At 36.3% G+C, this 14,598-nt stretch overlaps 1 protein-coding gene across 2 annotated transcripts; it reads right to left on the minus strand.

Moving 5' to 3' along the window:
• Positions 1–997: 997 nt before the first annotated feature.
• LOC125673315 (uncharacterized) lies at positions 998–3,557 on the minus strand. 2 transcript variants are annotated; one of them, XR_008801631.1, is made up of 4 exons: positions 2,389–3,557; positions 2,024–2,278; positions 1,355–1,906; positions 998–1,201 (listed from the first exon to the last, which is right to left on the minus strand). XR_008801631.1 is itself a non-coding variant. In XM_056159798.1 (3 exons), exons 1-3 carry the CDS (start codon positions 2,932–2,934, stop codon positions 1,598–1,600), a joined length of 1,110 nt encoding a protein of 369 aa, XP_056015773.1. In that variant the 5' UTR covers positions 2,935–3,557; the 3' UTR covers positions 1,353–1,597. The 2 variants fall into 2 exon arrangements, 1 of the variants encoding a protein (XP_056015773.1); XM_056159798.1 differs by lacking the exon at positions 998–1,201 and having other exon boundaries at positions 1,353–1,906.
• Between the last annotated feature and the right edge of the window lie 11,041 nt (positions 3,558–14,598).

Raw genomic sequence — 14,598 nt, forward strand, 5'->3', positions numbered from 1 at the left:
TTACACGTGTGCCTTCTTATTCACTGGTTCAATTGACAGGGCTTACAAACACACACACACACACACACACACACACACACACACACACACACACACACACACACACACACACACACACACACACACACACACACACACACACACACACAGCAACACATACCTCCTCCCTCCGTCTCTCTCACAAACATCTTATCTTTCTCATACACAGTCACACACGCTCTCAGCCTCCGTCGCATATTCACTTTCTCACACGCACTCTCTCTATCTCTCAAACACACGCATGCGCGCGCATTCACCCCCAGACTAGATATAGCACACCCTCGCCTTCTCTCACTCTTCCACATCATTGTCATTTCCATCACTGTCTGAACCGTCAATGACGTCATGGATGTCCGATGCGTCTTCAAGTGATGTTGTCCAATTCCTTACCCCCTTCAGTGACTCCTGATGCCGTCCAAAAGATAAATACCATATAACGCTGGTGATATGGCCGCACATTCCTACAACTCTTGTGCCAGCTTTGCATTTGCAATACCAACCATCAATATCTCCCTCGGTGTAAGTGATCCAACATTTGTACTGTTTAGCTGATATATGGCGACTTTGGATCTTGGCGCACACCATTCCTTCAATTTCGTCACTTATAAGGATTTCAAATCCACCGTCTACGTCCATGTGCTCATGAGTGTAGGACTTAGCCATGCGAAGTTGGTACACTCCCAGAGTTAGCTGACGCAATTCAGTGTCGTTGTACTTTGGAAATTCTGGAGTAACATTCTCTGAATCCACTTTTGTCCAATTAAACCCTCGTCTGTCAAGCCCTTCATTTTCCACACGTTTCTGTAAAACACAGCAACATTCGACCATTCATAAGCAAAATAAAAATGAGGTTTCTTAATTTAAAAAATATATAAACATATACGTATCTTTCAGAATTTTCACACTGGATATGGTATGGATATTGATGTATGTATATATTAACCTGCAGTGTATTTAATCTCTGTGAAAGGTAAACCATTTTCGCTGCAATTTCTTGGTCCTCTTCTGATGACACGCTAAGTGGTGGTCTATACTTATTGCAAAGAGCTGCTACAATTCTCACATAATCACCGATGAATGGAATTTGCGAGTTTGGCAAAGTTTTTGCCAAAAACTGCCACTGCTTAATGCGCCCATTAACTGCTTCAACAATCCACCTGACCTGGAAAGACAAATAAAACGTTACGCATACAGTAAAACATTTTTTTATTATTTCATGTACCTTGTATTTCATATCTAAAGCTGAAATGTGATTATGACATAAAGGAGCACAATCAGCTCGTATTTATTGAGAATATGAAAAGCATTAAAGTACCTTTGTCACAACTCTTGACTTGTTAGAATCAAGCGTGGGCAGCTGTTTGTCTCCTCGTGTCATGAATGCTGGCATCTCCATCCTTATTCCAAGATCTTCCAGAACATCCTGAGCATCCCTAAATCCGCGATCAACAACAAACACATCGTCTTCTTGCAACCAGTTCCGAAGTTCTTCAGCATTATGGCAAATCATGTGTTTCAGGATGTTAGCATCATTATTTTTGGAGTCGGCAAGATAGGGTCAAAGGACCGATACGATGTATCCACTTGTAGTAACAACCATCATTGGTTTAATAAGGGGTCGGTGCTTATGCATACTGTAGGACCGCCGCGCAAATGCGAAATTGGAACTTTTTTTAATGTAAACGTACGTTCCATCCAATACTAAGATCGCAGGGTTTGAGGTGATGTCATCACTCAGAAGATCTCTTGCCAGTTGACGGGTGTGGTTTTCAATGACCTCCTCACGTGTAATGTGTTGAAATCCCAGGTTGTATGGAACGAAGTCTCTTATAAGAGCTGTCCTAGCAGATACAATAGCCCGTCGTACCTGCAAAATTTAACACCTGTGAAAATTTCTTGTCCCTTTTTAAGTACATGTGTATATCAATGTTGGTTTGATATGAATTTATACAATTTTCATAAGAATTATACATAAAACGCTTACTTGAGATTTGGTCATCTGAAATAGAACAGCCAGCATTTTGTTGGAAAGCGCTGATCGAAGCTTCATTAACAGAATGCCTATGCAGGTCCTCTTGCTCCGATTTCTAGATGAGTTGATACTGGCAACTGATGAGACAATGTCATGGAATTCAAGACGAGAAAACCCTGTCAGTACCCTATAGTCTTCATCACTCATTCTGCAATCATCATCAAAGTCAAGCCTGGATTGTTGTTCAAATGCTTTATCACGCAGGTACTACAGGAAAAAAACATCATCATAAAAAATAATGATTTTGACCTATTATTTTAATTATAATATATATACATGTTCATACAGTTATCATTTCAAGCTGAAAAAAAAGCTACCTTAATGAGATCAATGATGGATGTTTTGTTCAGTGTTGTGTTGTCATTGGTCCTGATTTGGTGTAAAGCTTCATCATTCATTTTCTCGCTGTCTAGGTGTCGTATGCAGCATCTTGCTCCAGTTGGAATGATGATTTCTTTCTGGATAAACACAAACATCCGAACATGATGTGAAACTGTGACAAGCTTCGGTCCTGGTTTCTTGCAAACAAAGCAGTAGCCATGGCTCTGCGATGATGATGGGATAGACAAGGGAATAGTCGGAGGACTTGAAAATGGAGACTTTGTGCGCTTCTGTTTTGGAGACTGAAATGTGGGGTCTTTTTTTTCGTCTTCGGTGGCTGGTCTAAGAAGCATAGGTTGTCTTGTATTGGACTCCTTTATATTCCGACACTTATGTCGACATTTGTTGCAAATACGGTCTGTTTCTTCCACATCTAAAGAAAAGTGTTTCCTTAATGTGGACAGAAACAAACCAACGGGACGTCGTTCGTCTGGAGTGGTCTTCTTGTTACATAAACAACATCTATATTGCCTTCCATCCATCCTTTAAAACAAACAAGTACATTAGTACAATTATAATACTTCATAGACTTGCACTTTTTATATAAAATATATTTTTATATAAAATTTACATAAAATCCGGCGCGGGGGGGGGGGGGGGGTCCCTTTTTGATGAAGTACATTATTTATATATATACTGTATGTAGTTTTACATGCAAAGTTCAATTTATTGGCTGCCCTTCTTTTTTAAAGTGACAGAGAAAGGTACTTGATATGAAATTTGAAGTGGTGAAATGAATGCATTGAAGGATTAACCTTTGCCCCCTTCCCTCCCCCCTTTCCCCCTCTCCTATCCGATTTACGGTTTTAATGTTTGGGCAAAAGCACATAAAATTCTTTTAACAATAGGAGTAAAACATATGTAGCAAAGTGCCTTCCTTGCCGCTTTTAAAAAGAAAAGGGTATATTTAAGAAGTAGCCTACAAATCTAAAAAAAAAATTTAAATATATATATACTGGTTTGACAATCTTGCTAGGCGGTGGGTGCCGTACGTCGCTGGTTCGACCCCGGGCTGGGGCGAAAATTTTCAGTACCTAGTTGTGATTATTTAGTGATTTATATATATATATATATATATATATATATATATATATATATACATATATATATATATATACATATATACATATGTAGTTTGCAAAAAGAACAAAACGTTTACATAGCTGTCTGAAGAGGCAGTAAAGCCGAAAGTGCTAACAGTGAAATGAGTTTTGTGTTTCTTAACTTTTATTATTGTATATATATATATATATATATATATATATATATATATATATATATATATATATACTGTATGTAGTTATATGTATATATATATATATATATATATATATGATAATAGAAAAAAAAATAAAAATGTTTCATAGGTACAGATAAAAATACACGCTCACACACGGGTTTCGAAACCGCGCCGATAGAGGTGAGATGTTACAGGTTGTAGAGCGCTACGCTCTAACCACTCGGCCACGGAGTCCTGTATCTGCTAAGTGAATTATATGTATATTAACTATAAGTTAACAGGGAGGAGGGGGGGGGGCAATGTTTCATAGGTACAGATATATAGAAGAAAGAAAAAACAACAAACACACACACACACACACAAATAAAAGAAAATGACACGGATCAAAAATTGTCTTATAGAGAAATGATATGTATTATTTCCTATCTATTGACTACACTTGACAGGGGAGGGGTAAGGGGGGGGGGGGGGGGGGCAAATGCTTCATAGATACAGATTAAAGAGACCTTTTAAAAGTGTCTTTAAAAGATGATCTATATTTGTAATTATTGCATGCAATGGTTACAAAACTATTTCGTTGTTTGGGGAATATACGTCACTGATTTAAGCTTAAGTGCATGTAGGTAAACATATTGCCGTCTGCTGTTCATCGTACCAAGGAAGTTTCACGTTATCAAGTAAAGTATGCACGCATGGTGAAATATAATGCTTTAAAATTTTCACCATCAATATTGTTTATATAAAGAACCATTGATCATTATATAAATTACTTCAATGCGACTTACCTGGTATTTAGTGAGAATTCTCACGAAGCATCTGTTGCTCCTAGGTATACCCCATTCTGTTTACACTAACCATAACGACCAAAATGGCATCCGGTACATACGATTGGCTTTAATTTATCCGGAATTTATTATCATTATTTCAATAAATGACAATAGATAATAATTAACACTAACAAATATTATTTTGGAATCAATTTAATACTCAAATAATTCTTATATCCTCTTCCGTTGCTAAGATGTCTGCATTGATTACCGCAAATCACGTCACGATGGCGATTTTGTAAACATTTTTAAAGTGATATTTTAACCCTTCTTCCATCGTCGCCCGGAATGAAACTGAGAGGAATTGTCAAATTTCTCCGAAATTTTTAATTCATATAAAAATTGTCCCGGGCGACGGGGGAAGAGGTGTTCAATTTCACTGATTTATCTATACAAAACCTATGAAAAATCCATAAATTGCTTCATAACCCTTACTTTGTTCGATTGTGTACTACGCATGCGCATACATGAGTTGATTTTAATATGTTTTTAAGAATAGATACGGAGTGCTCTTTCAGAAAATAGACAAAAAAATATCAGGGACGCGAATTTAATTTTCCCCATAATCGCCGGGCAGAATTAGGCCTAAACCGTACCTACTTCTTTGTTATTTTGGGAAATATGATATCAGTTTAATTTATTACCATATAAATATAACGTTCGAGTATTAGTAAACACGGGTATACACTCCACCCCTTTACCAATTGAAGGCCATTATCGTTTATATCTATTTTAGACACTTGTCCTTCATACGTTTATCACGTTTGTACAGCCTGGACAGGAGGAAATGATCATGATATTGAAGGTCAATATCGATGGAGCTACTCCAACGTGACCATAACCTTCACCGCTTGGAACACTGGTGAACCGAGTGTAGGTTATCCTGCACAAGCAGAGGAGAAAGACTGTATCGACCTACTTAGAAATGGCAAGTGGAATGATCGACCTTGCTCTTACCTTAATTCATTTATTTGTGAAATGCCCTATGGACTGTAGAATTATACTCTAATTCTCCAGAAACACTTTACTATGAAACGGTTATGGACAAACTCGATGTTTCTCAATGATATATGATTTTTTGTGATACTTCACGCACAATTTACTTGCATTTTATCTCGTCAATACAAGAATGAAATATATTACAGTGTATATTTTAAGGTTAGCATATGTTGCAAGTTCCTCCTGATTGCAAGTACAAATGTAAAGTTAGGTCTTATGTATCATAGTAAGTTACATAACTGTAGCAAAGAAGTAGAGAAAAATCCTTACAACTACCCAGTATCAAAACCGGGACCTTTACATATCTAACCACTGGGCTATCCAGTTTGACATTATATAAATAGTGTATGTAGTCTAGGGTAACATTGAAAAATTTCACCCGGAGAAAACCATTGTCAACCTGTTGACCTTACTCGCAATTCTTTTCGTTTTGTACATATTTAAAATTATATAAATAGTGCATGTAGTCTAGGATGACATTAACAATTTTCACCCCAAGAAAACCATTGTTTCAATGACAATGATTTTTCGAGCGATGAAATTTGTCAATGTTACCCTCAACTACATGAAATATCTGTTTTATTATAATGAATGATATTTAAACAATAAAGCAGAAAGACTTACGTCTGTTGACATTTGATCAATCTCTGTCATGCTTATCGAACAAAAGTTCAAACGACCTCGTATAATAATCTACTTACGGCGAAACGTACGCGCATAAATTTGACGCATGTGATAATTTTTATGATATCACCTTTTGTCAAGTACTGTTATCTGTTGCTAGATACCATCAAACTAAAAAATGTGCGTTCTCTTCTCAGAAGGTAACAATTTCATTTTTTTCAAATGTTTCTCGACCAATCAGATTTAGCTATATCGACCATGTTTTCTCTATTGACAATGATAACTTTCATTCATATGTCGAGTCGATATATCCCTGTGAACTCGAAATAAAAGACCCACAAAGTCGTCCACTTCTGCTTCAAACTTTAATATTTTATTGAAAGTAGACATTAATGCCAAACGGACAACTCAACTGTATAACACACGGGATGGTTAAAGCTTATCTGTCGTCAACTTCCCATATTTATGTAGCAATATTCCATTATCACCTGTATATGGTGTTTATATCTCTCAAATGACTCCATATGCACAAATTTGTTCCTGCGTATGGTCAGTTTATGAATCGAGGCAAGCTACCGATAAACACGTCTATGATACAGGGGTTTCAATAGTCTCGATTGAAGTCAGCATTTTGCACATTCTATGGTCGTTATCAACATCTAGTTCGTCACGACAGCCTATCATTAGGTCAAATGCTGTCTGAAGTGTTTCAGACCGATTGTTATGCCATTCTTGACACACTAATTTTCGTTACGAATAACTCCGTCTAACTGATCAGGATATGGGGCTCACGGTGGGTATGACGGGTCGACAGGGGAGGTTTACTCCTCCTAGGCACCTGCTCTCACCTCTGGTATACCCAGGAGTCCGTCTTTTACCCAACTATCTATTTTGTATTACTTATAGGATTCATATATATGTCAATCGAGTATTTTACATGAAAGTATAGTAAAGATAGTATGGTCATTTTACTACAATATAAAATTAAACCTATTAGGGAAATCATAGAAGAACTCTTCATATTAAGGAGTTGAAAAATAGTTATAGAGAAAATATCAGAAACGTCGCGTATTTCTTTGATATTTGTTCGTTTTCCTCCCTGAAGATTCGAACCAGTGACTGAAGCTTAGTGGATATCTCATTGAAAACTCGAAGCAGTCACTGGACTTCGTAGATATATTGATTATTTCGTAGTTTGAATGTGACAATGTGATATTCAAGAATAAGCAATGGCGCGTCTTCGCCAACATCTAGGTATTCACGATACCTTAAATTTCGAAGTTCAGCGTCAAGTGAGGCGTTGTCACGATGACAATTTTTTTTAAACTGCCATCACCGCCTGTTTTAGAAGTTTAAAGAGCTAGGTACGTTAAGGAGCAAAATCGGCCTTGTCTACAAATTTGATCAAATTAAATACATAAGATATCCACAATATTGTCAGAACAAACTCATTTCTCCTTATATCTTATATCTTGTAAGCGTTAGTTAAACATAGCGTTGTTGTTCACAACAATATGCAAATAGCGTCATGACGTCGACGTTTATGAACAACGTCTTAGAAAGTAAAATAGAAGGAAGCGTAAAACAATCCAAATAAACCTGTATTCTTGATGGTCAATTTCCCTACATAGCACAGGCAGAATTCCGGACCAGTGCACAGTGGTTGATGGTTTTAGACCTAGGTCCTGGGCGGGGTTTAAAGCAAATAAAAATAGTTACGTGGTAATAGGAAGCTTATATTTCTTAATTCTGAAATACAATGCCAAAGAATTGGTTTTACCGGTCCTATAGTTTCCTGAGCTCATTTCTATAGTAGACCATTGAATAATGTATCATTACTTGTCATGTCAATAAATGTTCTTATTAAATCAGACTGGATATGTGATGAATATGTACTTGTTTCAGCTGGCAAAGCTTGTCACAACATTGTCATTGTTTGTGTGACTCATTACTTTAACTGTACGCAGCTATGTTAAGGCTTCCCGGAGTTTGAAATGCGTTCAAAACATACATTGGATTGCGAGGTCGGTTTTTGGTTTTCATTTGTAATTTATATACTTAAGTACAGACAATTTATATAGAAGATTCTTTCGGCTATATATTACCATATCTGTTATGCTATCACATGACTTCGTTGATCACGTGACGGTCATTTATAATTGTTTGAAGTGTTTCACATAAATCGCTTCAGCGCAGCTCATTTAACAATCATTTTAAACTTTTTGTTTGATAAATGAACTCACCGTATCCTTGTGTACCCGAAATATGCTTGGTTAAAATGGCAGAATAACTTGCGTACAAAATACACGTATTTCATGAAGAGTTCAACTTACGGACACACTTACCAACACATTTGATGGTAATCTGTATTCAAACAAAGCCATCAAACATTTAACCAAGCAAAATTCGGATAAAGAACAAACTCCTCTTACGACTTCCGTAATAGATCTCAAATGAATCCTCATAAATTACCTGTGCTAGACTCTTTTATAAACACATAGTAAAATTATACCTCTTATCAGTGGTATAAAACAGAGTACAATTCAAAATTATATTTTTAGAAAGCAGCGAAAACACGCTGAATTTCAAACAAACTATTTAAAAATATTCGGACATACAAGATATTAAAATACAATTCAGACACGTGAATTTTGCTATAGTGTTCTGACATCTTATAGGCAGTTTGAAATAAGGTCTAAAGTTTTTGACACTCTCCCCGTCATAACAGCTCAAGTTTGCAGTGACTTGACGTCATTTTCCATTATGACGTCATTTATTGGTAATTCAGAGAAGTAAAGGCATAAAGTGCACTGTGATATTATATAAGGGATTCCTTAACTTACCCGTGTATTTTAGAACTTGGCTGTAATTCCTCATCTGATAATCCAACTTCTACTCAACAGGCTCTAATTTTTTTTCTTGAAAACATAAATTCTTTCCAAATCACGTTCAGTTTTATTAACTCCTAATATCCTACTCAATGGAACAAACTACCTTTTTCAAGTCTTCACAGAACCCTTAGACACTAGTGATGAAGAACATCAAATTTGTGTGAGGATGCAACACCCACCTCTGGCGAGGAAGAACACCGAATCTATCTGAAGCTACACTACCCTCTTCCCCTGGCCTTGAAGGACACCAAATCTGTCTGAGGATGAATTACCTCATCCCCTGGCGATAGAACATTAAATCTCTGAGGATACCTGACCCGCTCCCCTGGCAATAGAACATCAACTCTGTCTGAGGATGCAACACCCGCTCCCCTGGCAATAGAACATCAACTCTGGTTGAGGATGAATCACCTGCTCACCCTGACGATAAAACACCAATTCTATTTGAAGATACATTATCAGTTCCCCTTGTCTATAGAACATCATATCTGTCTAAAAATGCAACAACCGTTTCCCCATGGCAATTAATAACATTAAATCAGTATGAGGATACATAACCCGCTCCCCATGTCGATAGAACATCAACTCTATCTGAGGACAACACCCGCTCCCCCTGGTGGTGAAGAACACTGTTGTTTATTTAAAACTCAAATTTTCGATGCAACCCACCTCTTTATCAAGATACATATATTACGTAAACAAATAGCACACACCACGAAAAAACGACAAGTATCAATAATCTTCATTGTTAACAAAAATGATACACTGTTGTACTGAATGAGAAAATGGTTTCGTTGTAAGCGTGTCTACTGACGATGGTAGAAAGTTTGTACAATGGTCGGGTCGGGATGAAAATAGATTTTATTTCTTCAAAATTATAGAAATCAAAGGAAAAAAATGTTCAATCGTGTTCTTGTGGCATTCATATTATTTTTTCGTTGTCGACACTGTTTACCATATCCGAAATCAACAATGGTACGGACTACCAAATATTGTTTTGAGCTTAATCACCCTAAATCATTATGTTCCCATCATTTTATTTCACAATCACATTGTTTTGGAAGTTTTTTCCCCCTAAATTTGTCTGATTTTTATAATTTTGAAAAATAATTCTATTGATTTACATATTAAAGATATGATGATATACAAGTACTCTGAAGTTGAAGTAGAAAATATGCTAGAGTTCCTCATTGACAATATCTTCGTGGTCTTTGGTGATCAGGTCTTCCAACAGTCTGTTGGGATTCCCATGGGCACGAATTGTGCTCCTTTGTTAGCTGACCTGTTTTTATATTCATATGAAGCAGAATTTATTCAAAAACTTCTACGTGAGAAGAAAAAATCTCTCGCTGTGAACTTCAATTCGACTTTTAGATATATCGATGACGTTTTGTCTATTAACAATGATAGCTTTCACTCATATGTCGATTTGATATATCCCTGTGAGCTCGAAATAAAGGACACCACAGAGTCGTCCACTTCTGCTTCATACTTAGATATTTTATTAAAAGTAGTAGATATTAACGGCAAACTGACAACTCAACTGTATGACAAACGGGATGATTTCAGTTTCTCCATCCTCAACTTCCCACATTTATGTGGCAATACTCCATTATCACCTGCATATGGTGTTTATATATCTCAACTGATTCGATATGCAAGAGCTTCTTCTGGGTATAGTCAGTTTTTAAATCGAGGTAAGCTACTGACAAACAAGTTGATGGTACAGAGATTTCAACAGTCTCGATTGAAGTCAGCATTTCACAAATTCTATGGTCGTTATACCGATCTAGTTCATCAATACAACATCGCCTTGGGTCAAATGCTGTCTGACGTGTTTCATACCGATTGTTAAGCCGTTCTTGGCACACTGATTTGACTGCAGATAACTCCGTTTACCTGATCAGGATATAGGGCTCACGGTGGGTGTGACCGGTCAACAGGGGATGCTTACTCCTCCAAGGCACCTGATCCCACCTCTTGTGTGTCCAGAGGTCCGTGTTTGCCCAACTATTTATTTTGTATTGCTTGTAGGAGTTATGAGATTGATCACTGTTCGTTATCTTCACCTTGCATACAATAAGTATATATGCCAAAAAGGCCAAAAAATATACAATTTTGATAAAAACATGATTTTCAAAAAAAGTATTTCACCGTATATGACAAAAAGACTCTGGGGGATTTGAATTCGAGATCTGAGATTCACCAGCCTAATGCTTTAAACACCGAACTACGATGATAGACAAAGAAATCGATCGATACAAATAAGTTCACCAAGCTTTAAAATCACCATCTTGTGACGTAATGTCATACAGAGTATCAGCTTTAATGTAGTGAGCTACCTTAAATGCTGTCTGACGTGTTTCATACCAATTCTTAGAGTATATTGAGTTTAACTACAGTTAGTGAATGAACTGTTAACGTTTTCCATGATTTTATATCTAGTAATGTCAATGATATATAATTTGCAATTCTGCATGCTCTCAAAATTGTATTTCTGTGCCCTAATCTTTTTCATAATTACAGAGGACTTGATTTTTAGTGACGTTATTTATACAACAAAGAGAACAGTATTGTTGAAATTGGAATGCGCTTCTGATTCCTTTTCTTTTTTAGGGTGTTTTTGAGATCCACCCATTATTTTTCTTCGAAAGACTTTTTATCCATTGAAAGACCGAGGACCGAAATTTAATTTTACGAATGTCTTAAATAAAAAATATATGGAGTGAAAAACTTTTTGAAGGTTTAGAAATAGAAGAATGCTCTTCACATTATTCCATTGACAATATCAAAAGATATCTTACCTTTGATGTATGCCATTTGATGAAAGGTGAAAATAACGAACAGTGATCAATATCAATACTCCTATAAGCAATACAAAACAGAGAATTGCGCAAACACGGACCCCTGGACACACCAGGGGTGGGATCAGGTATCTAGGAGGAGTAAGCATTCCCGGTTGACCGGATCCATCCGTCGTAAGTTCTATAATATAGTATCTTGATGAGGTAAACGGAGTTATCCTTAGTCAAAATCGGTCTGCCAAGAATGGTCTAACAATCGGTATGATACACGTCAGACAGCATTTGACCCACTGATACGCTATATTGGGAAACTAGATTGTTATAACGACCATAGAATTTGTGGAATACTGACTTTAAAGGAGACTTTCGAAACCTCTGCACCATTAACTTGTTTGCGAGTAGCCTACCTCGATTTAAAAACTGACCATACGCAGAACAAGCTCTTACCTATCAAAACAGTTGAAAAATATAAACCCCATATGTAGGTGATAATGTAATATTGCTACATAAATATGGGAACTTAATGTTTATATTAATATTTCTTTTTTCTCTTTTTGCTGATGAAGCAACTGTTTGTGATGTCAACAATGCTAGTCTTTAGTTTTTTATGAGGAATGGTGGTGTAAAGTGTTTAAAAATTATACGTTTTGATCTTGTTCATTTGAGAAAGGGTTTTGATTTCAAATTTCTAAACGTTCTTTATATTTTTTCCGAATGTATATTTAATTTGCACCACTCCTGGCATATGTTGTGGCAGAATAAGTTTGAAGTTTCTCCTATGATAATAAAAAGATCAATATTTTGCTGAAATAGAGATTAAAGAATAAAGACAGGTACATTGTCTGCGTAATTTCTGTTATCACGTCCGTGGTATCATGAGACTGCCAAGGCAGGAAACTCCGGTTAATTTTTAATGGTAAAGAGACATTTTGTCATTTAAGTTCCGTCCCTGTTCAACAGTAATAATACTTCAAATGAAGTCATGCATAGTTTTATTGGAATCCATTAACAATTCAGAGGTTCTACACAAACGTTCTGAGGATGCTGTCTGACGTGTTTCATGCCGATTGTTAGACCGTTCTGAGGATCCATAGGAAATTTTATAACATACTTAATGTCGAAATTTGAACAATATGACGTTTGATGAATGTGAATTTTAAGTGCGACCAATTGATCGTTTGGAACATCCAGGGACAATGAATAATTTACTACTTCGAAACAATTAACCACCTTTCAGAACGACTTGAAATGCTTTGAATCGCAATTTATTTCTTCATCTTAAGATTAAAACATAGTAAATCAATACAACTGTCTAATAATTATAACATAAACAAATGTATGCCTAATTTTAGTTCTAAATTGATAAAGTAGGTCACGGTAAATGTACCAGTTCAGCTAAAATGCAAACCGAATTTGTATTCCTCCGGGAAAAAACTTGTGACTAAATTTCAGAGCAATTATCCATAATAAACAAAATTCGGGGAAAATGTTTGACCTATATTTAGCGTGTTGTCCATTCAAAAGGGAAATAATCACAGAAATCCAAAAATAGAGTTGGGGTCATTTAAAAAGTTTCTGAAGAACCACTGAGCCAGAAAAGGTTGATACATTAAAACTTCCTGGTATATTGCAGATTTGAGACCATTAAAATCATGACCCCGGGGAAGGGTGGGACCACAATGCAGGATGAAACTTTTGCATGGGAAATATATATAAAAATTCTTTAACAAATTTTCTCAAGAATCACTGGGCCAGCAAAGTTTACATTTTATGAAAGCTTCCTGATATAGTAAAAATTCAAATGTAAGGTAGGAGGGGGCCACAACGGGGCATCGAAGTGTACATGCATGTAGGAGTATATAGGGTAATTCTTTAAAATCTTTTCGAACCAACACGGCCAGAGAAGTGAAAATTATCCTAATTTAAAAAAACCTCAAATGTTCTACGTTTAGGAACCACGGCAGGTGTGACCGATCAAAATGGGATGCTTAGACTGACACCTGATTCCCCTCTGGTATATCCAGGGGACGTGTTTGACCAATCATTTGATAACTTCACCGTTCATATGATAAGTGCATATCATAGCGAAATATATAGTAAAACATGTTTTATATACTGGTTTAAGGTGGGTTTTTTAGATTGAGCATTACTCAACGTATTATGTACAATGAAGCTAAAGTCTAATTTAGGAGGCGTGGTTTATTCTGACTGCAAGATGCCTGTACAATCATAGTGCTTATCAATAACATATTTAAAGGGGAAGGCAGCCCAAAATATTTTTAACATGATGAATGATAGGATTAATCATGCAAGGTGAAGATAACGAACAGTGATCATATAATAAAACATTGAAATCCCTGCTATCTATAGATGCTGCTATGATGTGGTTTCTTTTGAATTATAAACCACAAAAGTCAATAATTTTGCCGTGACACCGTCTGTTCCGGTTTTGATGAGATTTTAAGATCATCAAAGATGTACATGTGGTAGATTTTAGGAATAAATAGGTTAATGCCTTCCTGTCAAGCAATTAATTACACTAATGCAAGGGGGGGGGGGTAAGTGAGCTTTTTTCAATAAAATTACTGACCCAATCAAGTCATTTGAAAAGAAAACAAATATATAAACTGTGGATCCATCATTTGTGTAATGACAAATTGAGGTTCGAGACAATTGCATTTATGAAGAAACATGTACCGTCTGTCAAGTCTGCGACTCGACTGAACGTCTTCTTTTCTTAATTTCTTCTTGCGAAAGAACG

The sequence above is a fragment of the Ostrea edulis genome, chromosome 3 (assembly GCF_947568905.1).
Source record: "Ostrea edulis chromosome 3, xbOstEdul1.1, whole genome shotgun sequence".
Taxonomy (NCBI): Eukaryota; Metazoa; Mollusca; class Bivalvia; order Ostreida; family Ostreidae; genus Ostrea; species Ostrea edulis.